This window comes from Oncorhynchus mykiss, chromosome 16 (genome assembly GCF_057628025.1).
Source record: "Oncorhynchus mykiss isolate SJ-2025 chromosome 16, ASM5762802v1, whole genome shotgun sequence".
NCBI classification, from domain to species: Eukaryota; Metazoa; Chordata; class Actinopteri; order Salmoniformes; family Salmonidae; genus Oncorhynchus; species Oncorhynchus mykiss.
The window spans coordinates 6,312,378-6,331,467 of record NC_143037.1 but is presented as its reverse complement, the minus strand read 5'-3'; the positions used below and the strand labels follow the sequence as shown (position 1 = coordinate 6,331,467).

Sequence of the window (19,090 nt, the reverse complement as noted above, 5' to 3'; positions counted from 1 at the left end):
AGCCTAAATAAGATCAAGAGGACACATTGTATGTGACAAATAACATTTTGATTTGATTTGATTTGCTTTAACAAGTCACGTGATAAATTGTATGGACTCACGCTGTGTGGCAAAACTAGTGTTGAACATAATTGTAATTTAAACACAGATTTAACCACAAAGACCAGGGATGTTTTCTACTGGTAGATGGGTAAAAAAAAATAAATAAATAGCAGACATTGAATATCCCTTTGAGTATGGTGGAGTTACTAACTTCACTTTGGGTGGTGTATCAATACACCCAGTCACTACAAAGATACAGGCGTCCTTCCGAACTCAAGTTGCCGGAGAGGAAGGAAACCGATCAGGGATTTTCACCATGAGGCCAATGGCGACTTTAAAACAGTTACAGAGTTTAATGGCTGTGATAGGAGAATACTGAGGATGGATCAACAACATTGTACTTACTCCACAATACCAACCTAAATGACAGAGTGAAAAGAAGGAAGCTTGTACAGAATAAAAATATTCCAAAACATGTATCCTGTTTTCATCAAGGCACTAAAGTAATACTGTAAAAACTGTGGCAAAGCAATTCATTTTTTTGTTCTGAATATGAAATTTTATGTTTTGGGCAAATCCAATACAGCACATTACTGAGTACAACTCTCTATATTTTAAAGCATAATGGCGTGTTATGGGTATGCTTGTAATCATTAAGGACTGGGGAGTTTTTCAGGATAAAAAATAAATGGAATGGAACTACGCACAGGCAAAATCCTAGAGGAAAATCTGGTTCAGTTTGCTTTCCACCAAACACTGGGTGGTGAATTCACCTTTCAGCAGGAAATGTACCTAAAACACAAGACCAAATCTACACTACAGTTGCTTACCAAGAAGACAGTGAATGTTCCTGAGTGGAGGAGTTAGTTTTGACTTTAATCTACTTTAAGAAATCTATGGCCTGAAAATGGTTGTCTGACAATGACCTTCAACCAATCTGACAGAGCTTGAAGAATTTTGAAAAGAATAATGGGCAAATGTTGCACAATCCAGGTGTGGAAAGCTCTTAGAGACTCACCCAGAAAGACTCACAGCTGTAATCACTGCCAAAGGTGCTTCTACAAAGTATTGACTCAGGGGTGTGAATACTTACAGTGTGTCAATTACATTCTTCTGCATTTCATTTATTTATTTTTTTAATTAGCAAACATTTCTAAAAACATATTTTCACTGTCGTTATGGGGTATTGTGTGTAGATGGGTAAGAAAAATACATTTAATCAATTTTGAATTCAGGCTTTAACACGACAAAACGTGTAAAAAGTCAAGGTGTATGAGTACTTTCTGTGTATGAGTACTTCCTTTGTATGAGTACTTCCTGTGTATGAGTACTTCCTGTGTATGAGTACTTCCTGTGTATGAGTACTTCCTGTGTATGAGTACTTCCTGTGTATGAGTACTTCCTGTGTATGAGTACTTCCTGTGTATGAGTACTTTCTGTGTATGAGTACTTCCTGTGTATGAGTACTTCCTGTGTATGAGTACTTCCTGAAGGCAGCACTACGTTTGACCAGGGCCTGTGGGGAATACAGTACAGTAGGGATTAGTGTCACGCCCCGGCCTTAGTCTTCTCTTTATTATCTTGGTTAGGCCAGGGTGTGACATGGGTGATTTATGTGTCTTGTTTTGTCTAGGGGTTTTGTAGTCTATGGGGTTGTGTTCAGTTGAGTGTTCTAGGTAAGTCTATGGTTGCCTGGAGTGGTTCTCAATCAGAGGCAGGTGTTTATCGTTGTCTCTGATTGGGAACCATATTTAGGCAGCCATATTCTTTAGGTATCTTGTGGGTGATTGTTTCCTGTCTCTGTGTTCTCTGCACCAGTTAGGACTGTTTCCATCTGCCACAGTTTTCCTATTCTGTATTTGTATAGTGTTTTCGTCTTTATTAAAGATGCTTAACAATAACCACGCTGCATTTTGGTCCTCCTCTCCTTCCCAGGAAGAAAATCGTTACAATTAGGGTGTGGTTTGGGACACAGCCTCTATACCTAAACGCCTCACGTGAGTTAGCTACTCAGATCATGGCTGACACACGCACATGCACACACACAGACATTACAAGCCAGTAACTGATCCTAGAAGTTTTAAATGGTCTTATTAGACAACATAGGTAAACCAAGATCCCTGTCTGCATAGGTCAATTCCCATAACACTGCTATTTTTGAGGGTGCCTCGGCTCCGATGAGCCCCTCCCTGGAGCCGCACATGGAAAGTGCCAGAACATACCAGTACTGTAATGGCCTTACCTAACCTGCTATGCCTGTCCTTCCTGTCACAGTTGTTGGACTAATGGGGAAGACAGACAGACAGGCAGACAGACAGACAGAGGAATAGGGAGTGATAGAGGAATAGGGAGGGAGTGATAGATAGAGGACTAGGGAGTGGTAGAGGTTGTGAAATAGGAATTAACCTTCTATCTCCGTCCTTCCTGTCTCCATGGTTGGGTTAACTATCTCTCTATTCAGACTTGCCATGATAAAAGGAGACCAGCGACCGGTCGTTGTCTCCATGGTTGGGTTAACTATCTCCCTATTCAGACTTAAATATAACTCTATTTTCTTAAAACTGCATTGTTGGTTAAGGGCATGTAAGTAAGCATTTCACAGTAAGGTCTACTACACCTGTTGTATTCAACATTTCACTGGGAGGTCTACTACACCTGTTGTATTCAGCATTTCACTGTAAGGTCTACTACACCTGTTGTATTCAGCATTTCACTGTAAGGTCTACTACACCTGTTGTATTCAGCATTTCACTGGGAGGTCTACTACACCTGTTGTATTCAGCATTTCACTGTAAGGTCTACTACACCTGTTGTATTCAGCATTTCACTGTAAGGTCTACTACACCTGTTGTATTCAGCATTTCACTGTAAGGTCTACTACACCTGTTGTATTCAGCATTTCACAGTAAGGTCTACTACACCTGTTGTATTCAGCATTTCACAGTAAGGTCTACTACACCTGTTGTATTCAGCATTTTACTGTAAGGTCTACTACACCTGTTGTATTCAGCATTTCACTGTAAGGTCTACTACACCTGTTGTATTCAGCATTTCACTGTAAGGTCTGCTACACCTGTTGTATTCAGCATTTCACTGTAAGGTCTACTACACCTGTTGTATTCAGCATTTCACTGTAAGGTCTACTACACCTGTTGTATTCAGCATTTCACTGTAAGGTCTGCTACACCTGTTGTATTCGGCATTTCACTGTAAGGTCTACTACACCTGTTGTATTCAGCATTTCACTGTAAGGTCTACTACACCTGTTGTATTCAGCATTTCACTGTAAGGTCTACCTACACCTGTTGTATTCAGCATTTCACTGTAAGGTCTACTACACCTGTTGTATTCAGCATTTCACTGTAAGGTCTACTACACCTGTTGTATTCGGCATTTCACTGTAAGGTCTACTACACCTGTTGTATTCAGCATTTCACTGTAAGGTCTACCTACACCTGTTGTATTCAGCATTTCACTGTAAGGTCTACTACACCTGTTGTATTCAGCATTTCACAGTAAGGTCTACTACACCTGTTGTATTCAGCATTTCACTGTAAGGTCTACCTACACCTGTTGTATTCAGCATTTCACTGTAAGGTCTACTACACCTGTTGTATTCAGCATTTCACTGTGAGGTCTACTACACCTGTTGTATTCAGCATTTCACTGTGAGGTCTACTACACCTGTTGTATTCAGCATTTCACTGTAAGGTCTACTACACCTGTTGTATTCAGCATTTCACTGTGAGGTCTACTACACCTGTTGTATTCAGCATTTCACTGTGAGGTCTACTACACCTGTTGTATTCAGCATTTCACTGTTAGGTCTACTACACCTGTTGTATTCAGCATTTCACTGTAAGGTCTACTACACCTGTAGTATTCAGCATTTCACAGTAAGGTCTACTACACCTGTTGTATTCAGCATTTCACTGTAAGGTCTACTACACCTGTTGTAGTCAGTATTTCACTGTAAGGTCTACTACACCTGTTGTATTCAGCAGTTCACTGTAAGGTCTACTACACCTGTTGTATTCAGCATTTCACTGTAAGGTCTACTACACCTGTTGTATTCAGCATTTCACTGTAAGGTCTACTACACCTGTTGTATTCAGCATTTCACTGTAAGGTCTACTACACCTGTTGTATTCGGCATTTCACTGTAAGGTCTACTACACCTGTTGTATTCAGCATTTCACTGTAAGGTCTACTACACCTGTTGTATTCAGCATTTCACTGTAAGGTCTACTACACCTGTTGTATTCGGCATTTCACTGTAAGGTCTACTACACCTGTTGTATTCAGCATTTCACTGTAAGGTCTACTACACCTGTTGTATTCAGTATTTCACTGTAAGGTCTACTACACCTGTTGTATTCAGCATTTCACTGTGTGGTCTACTACACCTGTTGTATTCAGCATTTCACTGTAAGGTCTACTACACCTGTTGTATTCAGCATTTCACTGTAAGGTCTACTACACCTGTTGTATTCAGCATTTCACTGTGAGGTCTACTACACCTGTTGTATTCAGCATTTCACTGTAAGGTCTACCTACACCTGTTGTATTCAGCATTTCACTGTAAGGTCTACTACACCTGTTGTATTCAGCATTTCACTGTAAGGTCTACTACACCTGTTGTATTCAGCATTTCACTGTAAGGTCTACTACACCTGTTATATTCAGCATTACACTGTAAGGTCTACTACACCTGTTGTATTCAGCATTTCACAGTAAGGTCTACTACACCTGTTGTATTCAGCATTTCACTGTAAGGTCTACTACACCTGTTGTATTCAGCATTTCACTGTAAGGTCTACTACACCTGTTGTAGTCAGTATTTCACAGTAAGGTCTACTACACCTGTAGTATTCAGCATTTCACAGTAAGGTCTACTACACCTGTTGTATTCAGCATTTCACTGTAAGGTCTACCTACACCTGTTGTATTCAGCATTTCACTGTAAGGTCTACTACACCTGTAGTATTCAGCATTTCACAGTAAGGTCTACTACACCTGTTGTATTCAGCATTTCACTGTAAGGTCTACTACACCTGTTGTAGTCAGTATTTCACTGTAAGGTCTACTACACCTGTTGTATTCAGCATTTCACTGTAAGGTCTACTACACCTGTTGTATTCAGCATTTCACTCTAAGGTCTACTACACCTGTTGTAGTCAGTATTTCACTGTAAGGTCTACTACACCTGTTGTATTCAGCATTTCACTGTAAGGTCTACTACACCTGTTGTATTCAGCATTTCACTGTGTGGTCTACTACACCTGTTGTATTCAGCATTTCACTGTAAGGTCTACTACACCTGTTGTATTCAGCATTTCACTGTAAGGTCTACTACACCTGTTGTATTCAGCATTTCACTGTAAGGTCTACTACACCTGTTGTATTCAGCATTTCACTGTAAGGTCTACTACACCTGTTGTATTTGTAGCATGTAACACATATTATTTTATTTCAATTGATTTAACAAAAAACCTAGAGCAAAAACATATACATTATAATTCATAAAACTTTTACTAAGAATCAGCTATTAAAGACTAGCAGAACCCACTGGATTCTCCAATTACATTGAACGAATGAACTACAGGACAAAATACAAATCCTTCAACCCAAAAAGGCCTATGGTGTTGATTGTATTGCCATGACTTTCCCTCCTGGGTGAGGATCAAAGACAGCAGTCCCCCCCCCCCCCCCCCAGAGAGGATGGGGGGGAAATTGGGCCAGTTTGATCATTTTAACTACCGGTCGTAAACTTTCTCTCTGTGGCCCTTTGCAGAATGGAGAATGGAACGTCTGAGTGCCAAAACAGAGACTGCAGTATTTTAACATCAAGAGAATGGACATTGAAACAATATTTCTAACATAAATAAGGTGGAAAATGGTTGGTGGGGATCCAAACAATAACCATGTCAAGGGGATATATATATATATATATATATATATATAATGTCAATAGGAGATGTAAGAAAACACAGGAAATATTTTTGTTTTTTGGACACACAGTATTGAATTCCTTTTTTTGTCGGCACAAAACGACCTCCGTGCTTCCATTCATTTTTTAAAAACCTGTACTGGGTTACTTTCAGATGAGTCCCGTGACAGTTCTGGGGGTCTTGTTCGTGGCTGACTAATAGTAGTTTTGTCATGGTGCCCACACGTCAGCCTCTCTTACGTCATATCTTCCTTTTCCGAGTCTCTGGGATTAGGGCCTGGTCTAGGGTGAGCAGTATGTCCTACTCTGTTGAAGTAGAAATATTCATCGGTTGTCTGATGTCCAGAAGCTCTTTTCAGTCATAGGAAACGATAGCAGAAACATTAGGTACAAAAAAAACTCTTAAGATCAGCCCAACATTTTTTTTTTTAAATGCAGAATTGTAGAATCATCCGCACAATCGGAAAGTTTTTTTTGTGTTTTGGGAACATATATTTTGTGATGTTCTCACCAGACATTTCCCACAACCTAGTAAAGCATTCTGGGAACTTTTAAAGAACAGATTAAATGTGTTCTAAGAACATTCTAGTAACATCAGGTGAATGTTTCATGCATCCCCCTAAAAAGAAGCTTCGCAACTTGAACATTTTTGTGTTCGGGGCATATGTCTTTTTTGATGTCCTCACAATGTTCCCACAATCTCATGAGGCATTCTGGGAACCTTTAAATCAATTAGCAAAAAAACGAATTAGTCATTATGTATGTTTATCATGTATCATACATGTCATCATACATGTCTTTTTAATTCTGTAGTTCTCTAAATCCATATATAGTAGACAAACATGTTTCAAATCTACAGGTTTACCAAACGGTTACGTGATTAAGCGTGTGTGACCAATGTGACCAATAGAGCCCGACACACAAACACAGAGATACGACTGCCTCCAGTCTTTCCTGCTCTATTTCCTGGATGATTGTGTGTAGAAGAAGAAGAAAGCAGTCATGTCTGAAAAGTGTGTTTGTCTGAAAGCGACAGTTAGATAAATGTAAGAGCGCTGTCATGGCAATGTGACAGTCAAGGCGATTACACTACAGAAGACGCAGGCAAACACACAACGAAACACAAACACTCGCGCAACATTCATCACTGAGAGAGAGAGAAAGAGAGAGAGAGAGAGACACAAACACTCGCGCAACAGTCATCACTGAGAGAAAGAGGGAGAGAGAGAGAGAGAGACAGACCCCAATCCCCAAAAGTGGAGACAAATTTGACCCCATTAACTACCATGGGATATGGGTCAACAGCAACCTTGGGAAAATCCTCTAAATTATTTTTACCAGCAGACTTGTACATTTCCTCAATGAAAAAAACAATGTACTGAGCAAATGTCAAATTGTCTTTTTACTAAATTACCGTACAACAGACCTCGTATTCACCCTACGCACCCTAATTGGCAAACAAACAACCTCTTTGCAAGAGTATTTTTTGATTCGTTGTGTGGCATGAGGGTCTGCTATACAAATTGATGGAAAGTGATGTTGGGTGAAAAACATACTCTGTAGGGTCTGTTTGTGTTTGTGAACAGAGCCCCTGGACAGCAACACAATTAGACCCAACCAAATCATGAGAAAACAAAAAGATAATTACTTGACATATTGGAAAGAATTTACAAAAAAACTGAGCAAAGTAGAATGCTATTTGGCCCTAAACAGAGAGTATAAATTGGTAGAATACCTGACCACTGTGACTGACCCAGGAAAGCTTTGACTATGTACAGACTCAGTGAGCATAGCCTTGCTATTAAGACAGACCTGGCTCTCAAGAGAAGACAGGCGCTGTGCACAATCACCACAAAATGAGGTGGAAACTGAGCTGCACTTCCTAACCTCCTGTCAAATGTATGACTATATTAGAGACACGTTTCCCTCAAATTACACAGATCCACAAAGAATTTGTAAACACATCCAATTTTGATAAACTCCCATATCTACTGGGTGAAATACCACGGTGTGCCAATATCACAGCAGCAATATTTGTGACCTGTTGCCACAATAAAAGGTCAACCAGTGAAGAACAAACACCATTGAAAATACAACCCATATTTCTGCTTATTTATTTTCCCTTTTGTACTTTAACCATTTGCACATTGTTACAACACTGTATATATACATAATATGACATTTGAAATGTCTTTATTCTTCTGTGAGTGTAATGTTTACTGTCAATCTTCATGGTTTATTTCACTTGTGTTTATCTATGTCACTTGCTTTGGCAATTTAAACATATGTTTCCCTTGCCAATAAAGCCCCTTGAATTGAACTGAGAGGAAGATATATTTATAAAGAGAGAGGTGGGGTTGGGATGTTGGTGGCGCTTCTACATTTCTTCTTGTTAGTAAGCCCCATATAAGGATCCCTGTTTTATTAATTTATTTAACTAGGCAAGTCAGTTAAGAACAAATTCTTAGTTACATTGATGGCCTACCCCAGCCCATATGACGCTGGGCCAATTGTGCACCGCCCTATGGGACTCCCAATCACAGCTGTTTGTGATACAGCCTTGAATTGAACCAGGGTCTGTGAGATGCCTCTAGCACTGAGATGCAGTGCCTTAGACCGCTGCGCCACTTGGGAGCCCTGAGTAGTCACTAGGGTATCCTAAAAAAATCCTCAAATAATACCAAATACTGGGGCATAACATTCATCCCAAATGGCACCCTATTCTCTTATATAGTGCACTAATATTGACCAGGGCCCATAGAGCTCTGGACAGAAGTAGTATACCATTTAGGGAATAGTGTGCCATTTGGTAAATACCTATACCCTTGGTGGCTCCATGGGACTGGGCTCAGTCACATCCCAATCATGACCCCTTTTACTGTAAAAATGGCCACATAAAGAGACAAATATATAAAAATAAACATGGAATAAACGTCTACTTTCTACGGAGCACACATCCGGTGAATGTTTACATGTGAGGCCCGAACCGCAATGGGTGGAGCTTGGTGGATATTTGTCCCGCCCTCCAAACTCCGTAGTGACGCAATGGAGGGGGCGTGTGCTGGGACGTTTCCACTAGTTACCACAGCCACAAAGCCGGAATTGGCTTATCGTAAAAGTTAATGAAAACTAAAAATAGAAAAAAAATCGCTTTTTGATGTTAATTTAACGTTAGGCATAAGGTTAGCAGTGTGGTTAAGGTTAGGTTAAAATAAAATCACATTTTAAGAAGATACATGTTAGAAATAGGCGGGGTTTATGACTTTGTGGCTGTGATAACTAGTGTCGCAGAAGGAGCACGTCAGACTGCATAAAGGGAATACATGCATCGGGAGAGACGTCGTAGCTAGATATTTCTAACTATTCAAGACCTGTCGTAGTCGTCTCGAAACTCAAGTAAGTAGCGAAATAACAGTCTTTAGCCAGTATTTATGTGATATTGAGTTAGCCGATTGCAGTTTTATAGGTAATTTCTATCTAGTTAAAAGGCTACCTACTGTAGCTAGCTAGCCTCCCGGACTACTAGAGGTTGACTTGGCCTCTTCGTTCGTTGTTTCAATATTATCAGGCAGAAGTTACAAGTGAACTGTGTTTAGACTGCACGCAATAATGAATGAATGAATGTTGCTGTGTTGTCAGAGACGATGCACATTATCTAGCTAAGTATTGGTTGGATTTAGCTTTAGCCACTAGAAAGATAGCGCCTAGCTTGACAACACAGTCCAGGGGGTGTCTGCATTTTGTTGTTGTTTTTAACAAACAATTATACGTAGGAGGTTTCATGGTTTAGTTATATAATCCCTAGTTGATTTGTAAACACTAACATTTCGATTTTTTTTTACTTTAAAAAAATACAATTTGATGTAATTGCCATTTTTGGTCCCCCAAAAAATCTAAAATTTGTATAAAAAAAAAGAATAATAAATAAAACACTAATATATCTTGATTAGACAAGTTTTCACCCCCTGACACAATAGGTGTTAGAAGCACCTTTGGCAGCGATTAGCTGTCAGCCTTGCATTGTACAATATTTGATTATTATTATTATTGTTATTATTATTATTAGAATTCTTCAAGCTCTGTCAAGTTGGTGGTTGATCATCGCAAGAAAGATATTTTCAAGTCTTGCTGTAGATTTTTCAAGATCGTTTTTAAGTCATACTTGTAACTAGGCCCTTGTGTTTTAGGTTATTGTTTGGTTATTGTTTGTTGTTGTTATTGTTGTTATTGTTTGCCGGCTGTGGAGGTGCTGGGCTGGCTTGGTTACACCTGGTCTGCGGTTGTGAGCCCGGTTGGATGTACTGCCAAATTCTCTAAAACAGAGTTTGAGGCGGCTTATGGTAGAGAAATGAACATATTAAATGATCTGGCAACAGCTCTGTTGGATATTCCTGCAGTCAGCATGCCACCTGCACACACCCTCTACTTGAGACGTCTGCGGCAATGTGTTGTGACAAAACGGCACATTTTAGAGCAGGCCTTTGTCCCCAGCACAAGGTGCACATGTGTAAAGATCATGCTGTTTAATCAGCTTCTTGATTTGCCACACCTGTCAGCAGGATGGATTACCTTGGCAAATGAGAAATGCCCACTAACAGGGATGTAAACAAAAAAAAAAAAATCGCACAATTTCTGAGAAATAAGCATTTTGTTTATATGGAACATTTCTGGGCTCTTTTATTTCAGCTCATGAAATGTGGCACCAACACTTTGCATGTTGCATTTATATTTCTGTTCAGTAATACAAACACAATTCCACTTTGACATAATGTGGTATTTTTGTTTAGATCAGTGACACAAAATATACATTTTACATTCGGGCTGTAACGTGGCTGTGAATACTTCCTGAAGGTGCTGAAGGCTGTTTATTATGGCAGACTGGTAGTGGAAACACAGAATGGAAACCTCACGGGAATCAGATCCATGCTGTCTCCTTCATGATTTTAGGTGTCCTTGGAAACTAAAATAACCTTGGAAAAGTGAAAGCGCGTAAGTTAGGTCGCAGTACAGAACAGCCAGATATCTGTAAAGGATAACTAGTAGTTTATTATTTAGTTATTATTAATCTTGGAAGATATTTTGTTGTTGCTGTAATTACTGTACTGTGTGTGGTTGTATTTCAGAAACAGTTTTGGTTACTATTATGTTGAAGAAGAAACTAGTGTCCCACACACCTTTTTACCTGTGGTTTGAATGGTGACATGAATGTTGTCTCCTACATTACAGGTGTCAGACTAGATGGTTTTATTTATATATATACACACACACATGGGCTAATCAAGGCCTTTACATCGTTTACTGCTGAGAAGTGTCCAGTTTTTGTTGTTATTATTATTTTTGTTTACCACTAAGCTAGCCTGGAAATCCAACGATGAATTTCATTGAATTCTACGTCGGGCATGAATGAGCGTTTTTTGGGGGGGGGGGGGGGGGGGGGTCAGAGGAACGTTTCCTCTTACGACCTCTACGACCTCTACGACCTCTACAAGCCAGAATGTTGAATAAAATTTATTATTTAAAAAAACCATACTTTACCGGTTGTCCATACAGTTCACCCTTTTGGAGGAATGTGAGATGACTTGTACACAGGGAATTATAATCACGTCACCTTTTCAAAGGGCTGGTAATGCATTCAGATTCTGATCACCTGAAGTCTTTTCATCTTGTGCTAATACTATCTGAGCTTGTTGACATGGTTCTGCACATGCTTCAGGTGATATGAACGCACTACCATCGCTTTTGAAAAGTTGATGTAATTATACATTTCTGTGGACATTTTTAGTTTTGATTTTTTTACAGCAAAGGTGAAAATGTTTGAATTATTACCTTTTTATTTAACTAGGCAAGTCAGTTAAGAACAAATTGTTATTTACAATGACGGCCTAGGAACAGTGGGGCAGGGGCAGCATGACAGATTTGTACCTTGTCAGCTCGGTGATTTGAACTTGCAACCTTCCGGTTACTAGTCCATCGCTCTAACCACTAGGCTACCCTATGCTGATAGAAAGGTTGGAGGTGGTACCAATGGAGGTTCAAGGTGGTAGTAGACATTTTGCCAGCAGTGAGTATGATATGATCCCTGTGGTAATTGAATCCACAAACTTGACGTTGTTAGCGCCACCCTCTTGAGGCATCCACATGCTTCCTGTCTGAAACCGTTTGGATATCCGTTGTTGCGTATATTATGACTGCATTTTTTTTGTGTGTCTCCGCCCCCTTTTTTTTGTCTCCGCCCCTTCGTCGGTGATTGGTCGACAGTAGGGATTCTTCAATGAAGTGTTTTGTTGTTATTCAATAAGAGATGAATTGTTTTCATGCACATTTTTTTTTTTGTTTCCATTTGAGAAATACTGCACCAAATATCTTAGTTTGGCAGCCAGCCGACGCACGAGGAAGGCTTTACTGAGCCACACGGGACAACAGCAGTTAGTAGCAAGGTCAGTGTGCGTCGCGGTGAAGGCCGGTGTGTGCGTCGCGGTGAAGGCCGGTGTGTGCGTCGCGGTGAAGGTCGGTGTGTGCGTCGCGGTGAAGGTCGGTGTGTGCGTCGCGGTGAAGGTCGGTGTGTGTGCGTCGCGGTGAAGGTCGGTGTGTGCGTCGCGGTGAAGGTCGGTGTGTGCGTCGCGGTGAAGGTCGGTGTGTGTGCGTCGCGGTGAAGGTCGGTGTGTGCGCGTCGCTGTGAAGGTCGGTGTGTGTGCGTCGCTGTGAAGGTCGGTGTGTGTGCGTCGCGGTGAAGGTCGGTGTGTGCGTCGCGGTGAAGGTCGGTGTGTGTGCGTCGCGGTGAAGGTTGGTGTGTGTGCGTCGCGGTGAAGGTCGGTGTGTGTGCGTCGCGGTGAAGGTCGGTGTGTGTGCGTCGCGGTGAAGGTCGGTGTGTGTGCGTCGCGGTGAAGGTCAGTGTGCGTTGCGGTGAAGGTCGGTGTGTGCGTCGCGGTGAAGGCCGGTGTGTGTGTGTTGCAGTAGGAGTAGGCCTAGCGGGAGGTAATGGTGAGGTAATGGGGGAGGAATGTTTTTTTAAAGAGTAATTCTTGGATTCTCTGAACCCATTGGTCTGGTAGAGAAGGGCTCTAGCAGGACGATGGAGTAGTGCCCTGTGTGTGTACACACACACACACACATAATCCTGGCAGGATGAAAACAGGTAGTATGCATGGCCCCAGTCGTCGGTTAAAAATAATTTCCCCACAATACAGCTCTGAGCTCCCATCCTGACTGGGGAATTTCACAGATCAAGTGTAAAAGCTCTCTTGTTAAAATATTATTTTCCACCACACACATTTCCTAAAGCCCAGGTGTGCTACGTTCACAGCAAACTGGCTCACAGCAAACTGGCGTCCTATCAGGAGTTGAGAGGATAAACTGCTGTGTGTGCATGTCTGTCTGTTTTGTTTGTGTGTGTCTGTCTGGCTTCTTGACATTCCTATCAGCATCGTCTCTGGACCCCAGCCACGCAGAAAGGCTAACTTGCTCTCTTTAAAAAAAAAAGTATTTTTTTTTATTATGTTGCTAGGTGACAAACAATATTAAGGTCTCTTGTGCTGGTGCTAATATATAAGCTCTATTGCTTATTAAATCCCCCTTCCTGGTTTGTTGCTCTGTCGATGAGGGAGCTCTATGGACCATGTCCCAAATAGAGCCCTATTGACTACGCAGTGCATTACTGGAGGGCCCATAGTGCGCTGGTCAAAATTAATGCACCATGTACAGTTGAAGTCAAATGTTTACATACACCATAGCCAAGTAAATTTATGCTCAGTTTTTCATAGTTCCTGACATTTTAATCCTAAAATTAGGTCAGTTAGGATCACCACTTTTATTTTAAGAATGTGAAATGTCAGAATAATAGTAGAGTGATTTAATTTCAGCTTTTATTTCTTTCATCACATTCCAAGTGGGTCAGAAATTGCTTAACTTGGGTAAAATGTTTCGGGTAGCCTTCCACAAGCTTTCCACAATAAGTTTGGTGAATTTTGGTCTATTCATCCTGACAGAGCTGGTGTAACTGAGTCAGGTATGTAGGCCTCCTTGCTAGCACACCATTTTTCAGTTCTGCCCACACATTTTCTATAGGATTGAATATATCCACATAATTTTCCTGCCTTCTATTTTGTGAAGTGCACCAGTCCCTCCTGCAGCAAAGCACCCCCACAACATGATGCTGCTACCCCCGTGCTTCACGTTTGGGATGGTGTTCTTTGGGAGAGGATATACCGGGCACATGCACACTGACGTGGTCGCACCTTGTTTCCTCTGACACATTGGTGCGGCTGGCTTCCGGGTTAAGAGGGTGTTGTGTCAAGAAGCAGTGCGTCTAATAATGTATTATTCCAGCCCAGGTGCAATTTAGATTTTGTCCACTTGATGGCAGCAGTGTATGTGCAACGTTTTGGACTGATCCAATGAACCATTCAATATCTGTTTAAAATGTTGTATCAAGACTACCTAAATGTGCCTAATTGGTTTTTTAATACATTTAAGTTCATAATTGTGCACACTTGTCAAACAATAGCATGGTATTCTTTCACTGTAATAGTTACTGTAAATTGGACAGTGCAGTTCGATTAACAAGAATTTAAGCTTTCTGCCCATATCGGACATGTCTATGTCCTGGGATTTTTTGGGGTTACTTACAACCTGATGCTAATCACATTAGCCTACATTAGTTCAACCGTCCTGCCGGTGGGACACCAATCCCGATCCTCTCCCTACCCCACCAGGCCTTGTGTCCCTGCTACTATAGCAGATACTACCCCAGCAGGCCTTGTGTTCCTGCTACTATAGCAGATACTACCCCAGCAGGCCTTGTGTTCCTGCTACTATAGCAGATCCTACCCCACCAGGCCTTGTGTCCCTGCTACTATAGTAGAGCCTCTCCCTACCCCAGCAGGCCTTGTGTCCCTGCTACTATAGTAGAGCCTCTCCCTACCCCACCAGGCCTTGTGTCCCTGCTACTATAGTAGAGCCTCTCCCTACCCCACCAGGCCTTGTGTCCCTGCTACTATAGTAGAGCCTCTCCCTACCCCAGCAGGCCTTGTGTCCCTGCTACTATAGTAGATCCTACCCCACCAGGCCATGTGTCCCTGCTACTATAGTAGATCCTACCCCACCAGGCCATGTGTCCCTGCTACTATAGCAGATCCTACCCCACCAGGCCTTGTGTCCCTGCTACTATAGTAGATCCTCACCTGTCTCTCTGTCCTGTTTTAAACAGCACCTCTCCAAATGCCCTTAGAGACCCTGTCCCCGTTGTCATGGACTACCGGTCGTCCAATTAGCATATTCTGAGTGGTTGTTATTATAATTTTTCTTCTTCTGCTGAATCAGTGAGTGTGACAGTCAGGGCCTGGATCGGTAATGGAATATCGACAGGTGGCTTCGACCTCGGAGGGCATGATGCATTGAGGAGGGTGTGTGTGTGTGCTAGAGGGTGTGTGTGTGTGCTAGAGGGTGTGTGTGTGTGTGTGTGTGTGTGTGCTAGAGGGTGTGTGTGTGTGCTAGAGTGTGTGTGTGTGTGTGCTAGAGGGTGTGTGTGCTAGAGGGTGTGTGTCTGTCTGTGTCACGAATAAACTTCTCCACCCGTGGGTCTGTGTATAGATCACAGGAATACTGGAGCCACAGAGACATCACAAGGGGGACCTCTCTTTTAATTGTTAATCATCTTTCCGTGACACTGGAACAAATTTTAAACGAGTCATGTTCCAAATGAAGTTTTAGAGATAAGCCTAGCCCAAGCACTGTTACGAATTGGTTTGCTGTGACCTGACCACCAAGCTCATCTAAAGGTTTGGCTGCAATCCCAAACGGCTCCCTAATATAGTCAGCTACTTTTCACCAGAGGCGTATCGGGAGCCATTGGGACACATTCTTTCTCCTGTGTTGTTTCATTTAAATTGATAAGGAATCCAGTAAAAAAAAAAAAAAGCTATTGGCAGGGTAGCCTAGTGGTTAGAGTGTTGGACTAGTAACTGGAAGGTTGCAAGTTCAAACCCCCCGAGCTGACAAGGTACAAATCTGTCGTTCTGCCCCTGAACAAGGCAGTTAACCCACTGTTCCTAGGCCGTCATTGAAAATAAGAATTTGTTCTTAACTGACTTGCCTAGTTAAAGATTTTTTTAAAGATAAAAAAATAATTGGCTAGCAAAGGCAAAAGGGTTGGTATCGTGTGTGTCAAATTTAATTTGTCACGTATTGTAAACATGTGTAGACTAACCGTGATTGGCTTATTTACGGGCCCTTCCCGACAATGCAGGGGGAAAAAACTGACATCAAAACCATGAAATGTTGTTGTTTCTTATGGTAACCAAAAAAAGTGTTAAACAAATCAAAATATAGTTTATATTTGAGATTCTTTAAAGTAGCCTCCCATTGCCTTGACAGCTTTTCGCACTCTTGGTATTCTCTCAACCAGCTTCACCTGGAATGTTTTTTACATTTTTTTTTATTGTAGGTAGGGGTAAAGTGACTAGGCAACAGGATGCTATTTTCGGTCATAGGAAACGATGGCAAAAACATGATGTACAAAAAAAACGTGCAAAATTCAGCGCAAATGTTTATTTTTATTTTTAATGCACAATAGCAGAATTGGTCAAGAGCCTATAAAACAGCTGCTATTCCCTCTAGCACCACTCTTTTAGTGTGTGTGTGTGTGTGTGTTAGCTCTGCACGAAGTAATGACACAGAGCTAGCTCACCACTATAGAACACTTGTTTTTTTTAAGGTTATTTTGAGACGGTTAATGCGTTTCTGGAAGAAATGTTTCTAAATCCCGACCCCCCCCCCCCAGGGCAAAGCGGGGGATGGGGGGGGACGGTGCTGTGTCGCAGTCATAGGCCCAGAAGACATTTTTCAGAGGGGAGTCAACGTGTACACCAAGGCCAGAGGACTTTATTTTTAGGTTCTATTATATTAATCTGTTAATTCTGGTGGAGGAGCCTGTGCTGCGGGGAGACGGGGGTATGGTGTGTCGCAGTACTAGGACCAGCGCAGTTGGCACCAATAAATCTATGCTTGGCACGCCACGTGGCTTTCAAACGCAAAGTACTGTCTGCTATGAATATCCCACTTCATTGTTGACAGATTTTATTAGATGAATAATGAGCAATTCATTTGACAACTTTTTAGATGGGATGAGTAGCAGTTACAACTCTGATGGGATTATGAGTAGCAGGTGTGGCTCTCTGATGGGATTATGAGTAGCAGTTACAGCTCTCTGATGGGATTATGAGTAGCAGTTACAGCTCTCTGATGGGATTATGAGTAGCAGTTATGGCTCTCTGATGGGATTATGAGTAGCAGTTACAGCTCTCTGATGGGATTATGAGTAGCAGTTACGGCTCTCTGGTGGGATTATGAGTAGCAGTTACGGCTCTCTGATGGGATTATGAGTAGCAGTTACAGCTCTCTGATGGGATTATGAGTAGCAGTTACGGCTCTCTGATGGGATTATGAGTAGCAGTTACAGCTCTCTGATGGGATTATGAGTAGCAGTTGCGGCTCTCTGATGGGATTATGAGTAGCAGTTACATCTCTGATGGGATTATGAGTAGCAGTTACGGCTCTCTGATGGGATTATGAGTAGGAGTTACAGCTCTCTGATGGGATTATGAGTAGCAGTTACAGCTCTCTGATGGGATTATGAGTAGCAGTTACAGCTCTCTGATGGGATTATGAGTAGCAGTTACGGCTCTCTGATGGGATTATGAGTAGCAGTTACGGCTCTCTGATGGGATTATGAGTAGCAGTTACGGCTCTCTGATGGGATTATGAGTAGCAGTTACGGCTCTCTGATGGGATTATGAGTAGCAGTTACGGCTCTCTGATGGGATTATGAGTAGCAGTACGGCTCTCTGATGGGATTATGAGTAGCAGTTACGGCTCTCTGATGGGATTATGAGTAGCAGTTACGGCTCTCTGATGGGATTATGAGTAGCAGTTACGGCTCTCTGATGGGATTATGAGTAGCAGTTACGGCTCTCTGGTGGGATTATGAGTAGCAGTTACAGCTCTCTGATGGGATTATGAGTAGCAGTTACAGCTCTCTGATGGGATTATGAGTAGCAGTTACAGCTCTGATGGGATTATGAGTAGGAGTTACATCTCTGATGGGATTATGAGTAGCAGTTACAGCTCTCTGGTGGGATTATGAGTAGCAGTTACAGCTCTCTGATGGGATTATGAGTAGCAGTTATGGCTCTCTGATGGGATTGTGTTTCAAAGTCTTTGGATGTGTTTAGTCATATACAGCTATTTGGGGAATAGTGTCTGTTTTAAATATATTCCCCCCCCGAAAATTTATTGTAAAGACCTACCTTTCTATTTCTGGTGTGTCTAAAACATTTGATAAACATTTAACAATGTTACATCTCCATGTGAGAGAAATTCGTGCACCTCTCGTTTACATTTCTCTCTCTCTCTCTCTCTCTCTCTCTCGCTCTCCAGAATGTACCGCTTGCGGGCGTTGTCGGCGGTAGCGTTGGGGCTGGTGCAGTTGTCACGTCGTTACCATGGTGAGGCTGTGAGGGGCGGGGCCAGTAAGAGGAGACTGATGCTAGCAGCTCTGGTGGGCGTGACCGGGGCCTCAGCCAGCGCTGGACTGCTCTGGACCAGGTATGCACACACACACACACACACACGTGTGATTCTTGACCTCTACACGATCTGATTATAACTCATGTGGTGATCTGTGTTTTGGGTCAATTCTATTTCAATTCAACATTTTGTCATTTAGCACACTCTCTTATCCAGAGCAATTTACAGTTAGTGCATTCGTCTTAAGATAGCTAGGTGGGACAACCACATATCAGGTATAGCTACAGTGCCTTGCGAAAGTATTCGGCCCCTTTGAACTTTGCGACCTTTTGCCACATTTCAGGCTTCAAACATAAAGATATAAAACTGTATTTTTTTTGTGAAGAATCAACAACAAGTGGGACACAATCATGAAGTGGAACGACATTTATTGAATATTTCAAACTTTTTTAACAAATCAAAAACGGAAAAATTGGGCGTGCAAAATTATTCAGCCCCTTTACTTTCAGTGCAGCAAACTCTCTCCAGAAGTTCAGTGAGGATCTCTGAATGATCCAATGTTGACCTAAATGACTA

The 19,090-nt window shown here is 41.9% G+C and overlaps 1 protein-coding gene across 1 annotated transcript in view; it reads left to right on the top strand.

Moving 5' to 3' along the window:
* Positions 1-9,264: 9,264 nt before the first annotated feature.
* micu1 (mitochondrial calcium uptake 1) overlaps positions 9,265-19,090 on the top strand; it is a 108,357-nt gene continuing 98,531 nt past the window's right edge. The window contains exons 1-2 of the mRNA XM_036946048.2: positions 9,265-9,388; positions 18,425-18,592. Of these exons, the coding sequence (XP_036801943.2) occupies positions 18,426-18,592 (167 nt within the window). The 5' untranslated portion in view covers positions 9,265-9,388; position 18,425. The remainder of the gene's footprint in view (positions 9,389-18,424; positions 18,593-19,090) is intronic.